The following is a 9,968-nucleotide window of genomic DNA, read 5'->3' on the forward strand; positions in this document are numbered from 1 at the left end:
CACACATATACGCACAATTCGATCAACTGTACTTGCGGTCCAAATTAATTAACCATTAATCGAAATCCTTAAAAATTCTTAATCATTAACCCAGCTGAAATATTTTTATTTGCTCGATTAACCTTGTGTTTACCAAATTGTACACACCTCTACTTAACAGTAAAAGGGAGAGGTGGACCCGATATAATTTGCGGACAGTTATTATAATGGCTATGTGGTTGGCTATATATTCAGTTAATCGCCATACTATTGTGGCACACCCTATCATTGAATATTGAATATTGAATAAATCACACCATATCTGACTTTGCAGGTTGCAATCAATTTGTGGCAATATGCCAATACTGACTTCAAAAAAGTTGGACTAATTGTAATAGGTTGGTGAAGGTCACCGTTTTATATTATTATTATTATTATTATTATTATTATTATTGATATGCCTACTAAAAATTAAAGAGCATAAATCAAATATAAACTTAAATACTTCATGCTTAAAAACAAGAGTACTGATAGCAATGGGGTGTGGCGAGGCATAAAACTCCCCGTCCCTATCCCCACAACTCCGCCCCCCTCTCTGTTAGGAAATAGAAAAATTTTCATATCCTCTTTTTTGTGGGAAATTTTCAAAGACCGAAATCTCCACATTCGATCAACTCTATAGTTAAACTAGTAGTTTAATACAATTTTTAATAGTTAAATAAAATATTAAAATTTTAATTTAAACTGCTGAATTAAAATAATAGTCTAGTACACGTCTTTACTCCTTCATAACTTCATCAATATATATATTGAAAATTAATGTACCAGAGAGGGTATCCCTTTGCCCTCCCCAATAGGAAATGGATGCAACTCCTTTTTTAATTTTTTGAAATTTAGTTTCCATCCCTATTTCTTTGTTGGACCAGGAATTAGGGATCTTCACTGGAAAATTAAATTGTCATCTACAAATAAGATCATCAAATCATGTTGTAAATTCAAAATTAAGCTATGGTATGTACATCATGTATCTTGGACCATGAATATTCTATCATCCTATATATGCAATTGGATTTTTAATTTGTCAATTTGCTGTGATATTCAAGATATTTTGTTTTATATGTAAAAATAAAAATAATACTAACCACTCCACAAGCTGTATACGGTCAAAGAACACATGGGCTGCTATAGTGTGCTAATGTGCCATGCCCCAGTAGCGTGCATATCATGAAAAATGGTTTAATTTAGTTTAATGTCACCTGGCACGCCACAATTGTTATGTACAGAAACACGACAATTAAACTAAGCGGCTATGGGATTATATATATTAAATCATTTCTAATTAAAATTCAATGTAAGCTTTTTCATGTATTAACGGTTAAAATTATGATGAAAATTAGAGTGCTAGAATGAGACAATTATTAGGGCTTTGTTTTTCGTATAATAAACAATTATTGCAATGTTCATAAATTTACAATTTTATTAATAACTTATACGTGGTAATGTGAAAAAGCTAATAGAAAGGACTAAATTTGATAGTTTTTAACTTTTAATAGTGAGTAATTAAAAACAGTCAGTAATTATGAAAGTATCAAATCTATAACTAACTCAATCAAATTTCAACAACTAACTTTGTAATTAAGAGTCATTAACTCATCACCAAAGAGAAACTGATCGTATTTAATTTTGAAAAGAAGTATATTGAATAATATTCCACAGTTTTCAGCTATCAACTGATTTACTGAACAGTTTTCTACCATCACTTAATACTATCAACTAATCAAACCCACTAATACAATAAACTAACAACTGTTTTCAAAAAAAAAAAAAAAACTAACAACTATTTACCCAATATCCCTATATATTATATGTCATGTTTTGTTTGATTAATAAAATGAGACGAGCTACGAGTTTGTTCATTTCTTTTTCTTGCGACAAAATTCATTTATTTTTCTTTATTCAATAACAAGTAAATTCTTGGTGGCAGTTAAACTTTACGTATAATATACCGTTTTCCGTACTCTAGGGAGTATAATTTTAATGAAGTCGTATACTCGTATTTGAAGTCCAAAAGATGGAATAAAGGGAAGAAAATCAACAAATGATGGCGGAAGCTCCAATGACTCCTCCATCTATATAAGTCTCAGTGCTGCTCTTCGAGCCTTCAACACTATAGCTCACACTGCTCCTCCATTGCTATCGTCCTTCTTCTCAACCAATCAAATCTCACAATCTTCGCAGAGCTATGGTTGATTCCGCCGCCGACGCCAACATGGACGCTGTCCAGCGCCGCCTCATGTTCGAAGACGAGTACGTACTGCTCTCTTCTCTTTTTCCCCGTTTTTGAGATCCTCTTTGCTGCGATTTCACTGCGGTATTGTGATTTCATTTGGTGATGCTGAGACTGCGATTTAAATCTAAATCAATGGACCTCTAAGGCTGTAAAGTCGGTTATAGAGGAAGTGTGTTCTGCAATTTCTTTCTCTGTTCTCATAGTATTTTTTGGGGGTCTCCGGAACTTAGCTCGCCGTTTATACTTACTTTTACTTGTTTTGCGTTTGTTCATCGTTATACTTATATCTCCAACTTAAAAAGCGATACAGATATGGTAATCTACAGGTCTCTCCGAAGTTAAGTTTGGTTCAACTGGATTTCATTGATTTTTTTTTTTGCTTCCTTAGCGTTATTACACTATCTTCATAAAAAATACGGAGTAGATGCTTTAGTTACTGTTTGCAATAGTTTATGCTTACTGGAAAATGTAACACTTAAGCGAATCCATGATTTTGTTAGTTGTTTTGTATATTAATAATACAAGCCTCTTTTTTGACATCTTTAGTTTAACTTCATAACTTGTTGAATATTCCATTTAGGTTGTAATTGAACAAAGCTGTAGTGTCTCTCTCATGCCTTTTAGATGACAACTGAACCTTGACTGCCTTTGTGTGCATTCATCTTTCAAGTCACTGACGAAACAAACTTCTGTACTGCATATCAAGTATAGTTATATGTTTGTCTAGTGTCAATGATAGTTTTTGCTGCTTTTCATAGTAAAGTTAACATCTAATACTGATTACTGCAGATGCATATTGGTTGATGAGAATGACAATGTTGTTGGTCATGATACCAAATACAACTGTAAGTGCACTTTTCAGCCCCCATTTTTACATCATTCTTACTGTCAGTATATTCTGGTGTTATTGAATAGCTAATAGATGTCATCTAAAAATTCAATTCAAAGATCTAATCGGTTTCAGTGCCACAATTATGGCACAAATTTTAAATTTAGTCCTTTGTGTGGTAAGATTGTTTTCTTTTAATGTATAATTGGGACTTGGGGAGTGTTAGAGTCTACAGATTTGTCAAGTATATAACATTGCTGTCAAATGGATAAAGAAAGCAGTTTAATATTTTAGTTCTACACTTCTACTTAAATGAGAAGCCATTTTAAATGTGATGAAATAGTGCAGCAAATTTGATTTATCATTGGTTCTGTTCAACAAGTTGGAACTTGGCTTTGGTATCCAAATTTTATATAGTATTCTTACCATCTGCATCTTATTTTTGTGTCCCTTTTTACACTCTAGTAGGGCAAATTATGCTATGGACCCGGGTCCACCTTGCAAGGTGGACCCAAGTCCAAAATGCGCGTTTGGAATAACGGTGCCAACGCCAATGATATTTTTTTGTGTGAATATAGAGTTCAAAAATAGTTAATATAGAGTTCAAAAATTGTGAATATAGATTCAAAAATTGTGTTATACTGTTGAATATAGAGTTTTGTAATTGTGAATATAGAGTTATGAAATTGTGAATATTGAGTTCTGTAATTTTTTATATTGAGATCTATTGTGAATATTCAGTTATGAAATTGTGAATATAGAGGAATCAAATTTTTTTTTTTTTTTAAAAATAAATTCAGACGTTGTCGTTTTGAAGCAAAATGACGCCGTTTTGGACCCAGGTCCATCTTGCAAGGTGGACCCGGGTCCATGGCATAACAACTGCTCTAGTAGCTCATTTAACTAATTTATGCATGACACAATGACAACTACTTTACATTAGTGGTGGATGTTTCTTAATTGTTATTAAAATCTAAGATTGGGTCTAGGTCACTCAATTGGGCTATAATATAATGCACATGGGCCAAACCACACTAAAAAGATTGAATCCGACCAATTAGCTAGTCTAACCCATGGCTTTATAAACTCATATATTATCTCTTATTTTATCAATGTGGACTCTTAACAGTAATTGTATCATTTATCATGTGACCTAACATGCCTTTAACTTTCTCAAAAAGTTATTGATTAAGAACTTATTTTACCAATTCATTTTGTTTTTTCAAATAAGTTGTATTTGACAATAGATTAGTACTCCATGAATTTCCCTAGTTATTCCACTATACCAATTATCTCAAACCATATATTTTTGGTATAATAAAAAGCTAAGTTAACTTCACATTTTATATATACTTATATAAAAAACCTCAATGGCAAATCATTTATTAAGAAATCAGGCCTTCATGTGAATGGAAACATATTTACTTTGGTTTCCAATGATTACAGTCATTATCTGTTTGACATGTACTGGATACATATCCAACAAGTGTGGAAACTATTGACATTTAGTTATAAGTTTTCAGTTTGGTTAATAGAGACTTGCAAGCTGATAATTGAACACTTAACTTTATAGGGTAGTCATGCTTAGAAACCAGCTAATTTACTGTCACTTATAGTGCTTTTTCTTCTTGCTTTTGACAAGTTTCTGTCCTATAATTTACTGGACTATTATACTCCTGGTTGCATATATTTAGCAGTTACAAATTCATGATTTACCAATAAATCATTATGGTCAATATGCAGGCCATCTGATGGAGAAGATTGAATCTGAAAATTTGCTGCATAGAGCCTTCAGTGTTTTCCTGTTTAATTCAAAATATGAGTTGCTTCTCCAGGTACATTTACAAAATACATTATTATCTCTAATGAATTCCCTTTAGTACAGAATTAGTAATGCAAGTCAAAAAAGCTTTTCATTGCTATTCTTCCTTTTCTTTACTAAGTTGAATGAAAGAGGCAAATGAATATACTTTTGGGTCTTTATGTTACATTATCAATGTCAGCACATGTAAAACTATATAGAGGGCAGGAAAGAGGAAAAGGTTGTAAGATAAGGAAACATGTAATTCATATAGACTATTATTCTGAGGTAAAAGGTGTCATGTTTTGTTTAATGGTTGTAGCTAGTAAGATAAGGAAAGACTTCGTTCCTATCTTTTGGGTGATTTGCAATATGTAGCAATCTTGAAGTTTTGACCTGCTGTATAGAAATGGTACAATCTTTGTCTACATGTTGAGAGTTAGTCTTCATTTTTCAAGGCTTCTATACTGTGACTGCATTACCATGTACCTGGGTTGACTTCAAAAGAAAAAAGTGACTAGATCAGTTTATAGGTAGTCAGTATAGTGGCTATTCAACTCCAAAGTAAGAACTGTTAAAAAACTATTCCATCCTTTTGGGAATAAAGGTTTAATAGTGAAAATTATTAAGCAACAGTATAAGTGCTTGATTGGTGCTGCTTTAAAATAGTGAATTCATTTGCTTTTGCCAAGCATTTGGATGAGCACCTGAACTGTTTCATGTCACTTGGCATGTATATTCTAGAATCTTCTTCCTGTTGGTTTCAGTAAGGTATTTCCTTTATAGAATTAATATCTTGGTCATGTAATGTGCTGTTTCACTTGTTTGGCGCCATTATATGACTTCCATGAAAGTCAAGTGGTGTTGCAGAGTCCTGTAGCCAACCCCATCTTATTATGGAAAAATCTTTGGGCAGGGTTGGGTGGTATACTGATATATAACTTCAATCATTCTTAAAAGCATTTGATGAATGTTCTGACATGTGTCATGTGTGCAGCAACGATCTGCAACAAAAGTTACCTTCCCTTTGGTGTGGACTAACACTTGCTGCAGCCATCCTCTTTACCGGGAGTCCGAGCTTATTGATGAGAATGCACTTGGTAAATATCTGTTATGTACACTGAATTTCCAAACTTGACACACCTACCAACACTACGTTTAATTGACCTATTATTTCATTTTTAGGAGTGAGAAATGCTGCCCAAAGGAAACTTCTTGATGAATTGGGTATTCCTGCTGAAGATGTCCCAGTTGACCAGTTCACTCCATTGGGCCGTATGCTTTACAAAGCACCTTCTGATGGGAAGTGGGGAGAACATGAACGTAAGGGCTTTTTGCACTCTACCTATATGAACCTTGCATTTTTCATCAGCTGTTAATTTACTACCCTAGGGGCAATGTTTGTATCGTGTCAAACTGAGCAAATTACTACATGCATGCTTGTTTGGCCTAGCCAATGGCTTCTTGCAAAAGAGGCTTTTCTGTAAAACCTTTGTGCTTGTTTGGCCTGTAGCTTATTGGTGCTTATCTACTCCAAGAGCAATAAGCTGGGCCAAGTAGGGTTTTTTTTACAAAATTATTTTTGAGGTAGGTTAGAGGCAACTTGTCTCTTGTTTGAGAAGTTTTGATTTGAGGCTTCTTTGAGAAGTTCTCTTTTGACTTTTGAGAAGAAGAGGGTGTTTAATGATGCTTTAAAAAAAATGAAATTACCCTATCACATCCTAAAAAGAATTCTTATTTCTTTTTCTTTTCTTTTTTTTTTTTTCAATTTTTATTTTGGAGTTTATCAGCACTAAAAAACAAAACAAAGGCTGGGCCAATAATAAGGCCTTTCAAACTAGATAAGAGGAAAAACTGTCTTGGGAAGCTCCAAATTGGACTTTTCAGAAGAGTCCCTTTCTTTCCAAAAGGAGCCATTGGGTGGCCAAACAAGCACTTATCTGCCAGTTATTGGCTTTTCCTCCAAGTTTCTTCTTATTGCAGCATTAGCATTTCATGATGCATCACTGCTTACATATTTACATAAGAATACATGTACGGACCCTTGCACCTGGGTATACTAATTGGGCTTGTTCTTGCAGTTGACTATCTTCTCTTCATTGTGCGGGATGTCAGCGTGCATCCGAACCCCGATGAGGTTGCAGATGTTAAATACGTGAATCGAGAGCAGTTGAAAGAAATTTTGAGGAAAGCAGATGCTGGCGATGAGGGTATAAAACTGTCCCCTTGGTTCAGACTTGTTGTGGATAATTTCATATTCAAATGGTGGGACCATGTTGAGAATGGGACTCTCAAGGAAGCTGCCGACATGAAAACCATTCACAAGTTGATTTAAAGAGGTTGGCTTAGCTTGCGGTCAAATCCCACGTGGAGCAAATGAATTTGTTCACCATTTTTAGCTATTATTTGCTTTAACTGGTTTGGGTCTTGTAACATTGATGTGTCCTAGTGTGGTATAAGCTGAAATAAAGTAGTCCCTTGTTCACTTCTAGTTTCATGCATTTCGGAAAATTCCCACTTTGTTTTGAACTGGCAGTTTTGTAGAACTGATGTTCCATAATCACAGATTTCAACTCCTTTCTTATCCTCTATTGCATCTCTTCTTCTTTGTCTTCTTTAAGAGATGTAGAAAACTTTGCTAAATGACTTTTTCTTCAACATGTGGTTTACTCAGTTGAAATGCAGGTCAGGAAATATGACCTGCAGTGGTATGGTGCCTGGGAATCTTGTGATCATGGATCAGGTACACAACAAACTTCTAAGAAGATGCCAAAGTTACTAGCATTTCAATTATTGTACGATTAAATGACAACATAAGAGAAATCTACACAAGTATATAACTCCCAAAATTCTTGAAGTAAAAGTACTAATGGGCAATCCAACCTTCATATCAATTAGAAAGCCTGATATAGATCACCCCTGCTAAACAGAAACTACCCAGGTTTTCTTTACTCTCTTCTCCGTAAACTAGGCGCCTCTTCTTTGAGCTATGGTAGCGGTAGATGATACTCTGAAGGCAATACCTAATACACGAGACATCGTATGCCTCCAGAAACCTATAGTCAGTTTCTCTCCACTTTGTACCCGCAAAATGCTTGTACTCTTCCAGCACTGATGATAAACACCAATTCTGAAGTTTCCTCAGGCACCCAACAAGGCAGCCAGTTCGGTGCTGCAGGATTAAACACAGTAACAAGTTAAAACCAGCACACAAAATTAAGCCACATATTCTTAGCGAGGGCACAAATTAAAAATCAAAAATTTGGTAGATTCATCCAAAGACGAGCTATACCTTTCCACGCTTGCAGTGGATTAGGACTGGATGGTTTCTCACATCTAAAAAAATGCAAGTATAAAGATATCAGTACTAGTTTGAGAAATAGGACAGTGATGAATAGTCACAGCATAATAATAAGATTGATACCAATTAAGACTTTCAAAGCATCTTGTATGGCAGTAGTGGGAATAGCTGATGGCTCCTGAAAAGCAAAAAGGTTCTATCATTACTAAAGATCCAAGAAAAGGCAACAAAAGAAGATATATTCCATACATAATTTATTCTACTGTCAGCCTACAAAAAGTTTATAGAGATCTAAAGCAATCATGTAGATACATAAACTGTTTTTTTTCCTCTCGACGTTCCAAATACAGAGTAATTCAGTGCTAATATAACAGAAAATCCTCACTCAAAGCCATTGAAGTGCATAAAGAAAAAATATAAACAATCAGAGAGTCTACAAAACAGCACCAATATTCATGTAAAATCCATCCCAAAGCCATTGACCAATATCTGGGCTCTGTTCTGATGAAAAACAATGCTAGTATTTCCTAAGAAGGAAAGAAGGAAATGATTATATGCCCAAATATTGAATAGTTGACTCCAACCCAGAAAGTAATAACAGTCTGGAGATTACAATTACATGACGACATTCAAAGTTCAAACCATGAAGGTCAAAATCAAGAAACAATTGCTAGCATTTCTACATGAATTATGAATATTTCCAGTGAGTACAATTGAAGTTGTGCAATATGAAAAAAATCACAAAACCTTGGTACTCACAAACACAGAACAAATTAACAATAGCTGTTTGAAAAGGGGAAAACTATTACCTTTGTGCCATCCATTCCGAACTGAAAAAGCTTCACTTTGTTAAGTCGAAGAAACTCTTTATTCTCTTCCGGGTAGGGCTCCGGACACAAATAACTGCACTCAAAATATACACATATGAGTACACCAAATCAAGTCTTCAGCTCCAGAACTAACATCAAATCTCAACAACTTTGAAGAAAACAAAACTAAATTAAACAAAAATTAGAACTACGATACATACATGATGGAGCGAAGATTGAGAGACTGAAGAAACGGGAAATTGGAGGGCTGAGGGAATCCTGATCTGTAAATGCAGAAATCTTCCACCGCCGAGAAGTTTGGCGGCGGCACCAATACGTCGCCTTCGTCTTCGTCGGAGAACAAACTCATTCCCTCCTTGTAGTGAAAGCTTCTCCGTCGGAAAACTGTTGGTTGTGCAGTGAGGCACCTCCTCGGGGAGAGAAGAGCCGCCGGAGTGGGTCAGTTGGTTTTGTGGGGATAGGAATACAACTATTCTTTCTTCTAAATAACTACTTTGCCGTTATGGTTGAGATCCTCTTCACTTACTTGAGTTTATATAGATCACATACAACAATTTTTTGGTTTTTTTTTTTTTTTTTTCTTGGGCACAATTGAGGATGAGGGTGGGCAATGGGTATTATTTAATAATATTTTGCAATGCATGCCCCATGTACAAGTAAAGTGATTTTTATGTAAATTTCGAGTGTTTTTAATTAAGCAAGCAATAAGATTGAAACAACAAGAATTATTACTATAAATAAAATTGAAGTTGAAGTGGTTTGATACTCTCTAAGGTTGAAAATTCTAAAGGTTGGAGTAGTCAAGGTGATGAACTACTCCATTCATGTTCATAGAATGGTTAGAGTAATAAGTTGCTATAACCACTCCCTCAAACAAAACTTTAGAGTATAGTGTAATTACACTAAGTAGATCTCTTATGAGTTATTACACGTCTTAA

General features: G+C 34.6%; 2 protein-coding genes across 2 annotated transcripts; one reads left to right on the top strand and one right to left on the bottom strand.

Moving 5' to 3' along the window:
* The first annotated feature begins 2,065 nt into the window (after nucleotides 1–2,065).
* On the top strand, nucleotides 2,066–7,488 carry LOC116022372 (isopentenyl-diphosphate Delta-isomerase I). Its single transcript, XM_031263079.1, has 6 exons — nucleotides 2,066–2,286; nucleotides 3,059–3,114; nucleotides 4,842–4,933; nucleotides 5,897–5,999; nucleotides 6,085–6,222; nucleotides 6,981–7,488. The coding sequence occupies exons 1-6, from the start codon at nucleotides 2,222–2,224 to the stop codon at nucleotides 7,232–7,234; spliced, it is 708 nt and encodes a 235-aa protein (XP_031118939.1). The 5' UTR covers nucleotides 2,066–2,221; the 3' UTR covers nucleotides 7,235–7,488.
* Nucleotides 7,489–7,655: 167 nt separating this feature from the next.
* LOC116022374 (tyrosine-protein phosphatase DSP3-like) lies at nucleotides 7,656–9,589 on the bottom strand. The gene is made up of 5 exons (XM_031263080.1): nucleotides 9,231–9,589; nucleotides 9,010–9,103; nucleotides 8,324–8,378; nucleotides 8,192–8,235; nucleotides 7,656–8,071 (listed from the first exon to the last, which is right to left on the bottom strand). The coding sequence occupies exons 1-5, from the start codon at nucleotides 9,377–9,379 to the stop codon at nucleotides 7,790–7,792; spliced, it is 624 nt and encodes a 207-aa protein (XP_031118940.1). The 5' UTR covers nucleotides 9,380–9,589; the 3' UTR covers nucleotides 7,656–7,789.
* Between the last annotated feature and the right edge of the window lie 379 nt (nucleotides 9,590–9,968).

The sequence above is a fragment of the Ipomoea triloba genome, chromosome 6, assembly GCF_003576645.1.
Source record: "Ipomoea triloba cultivar NCNSP0323 chromosome 6, ASM357664v1".
NCBI lineage: Eukaryota > Viridiplantae > Streptophyta > Magnoliopsida > Solanales > Convolvulaceae > Ipomoea > Ipomoea triloba.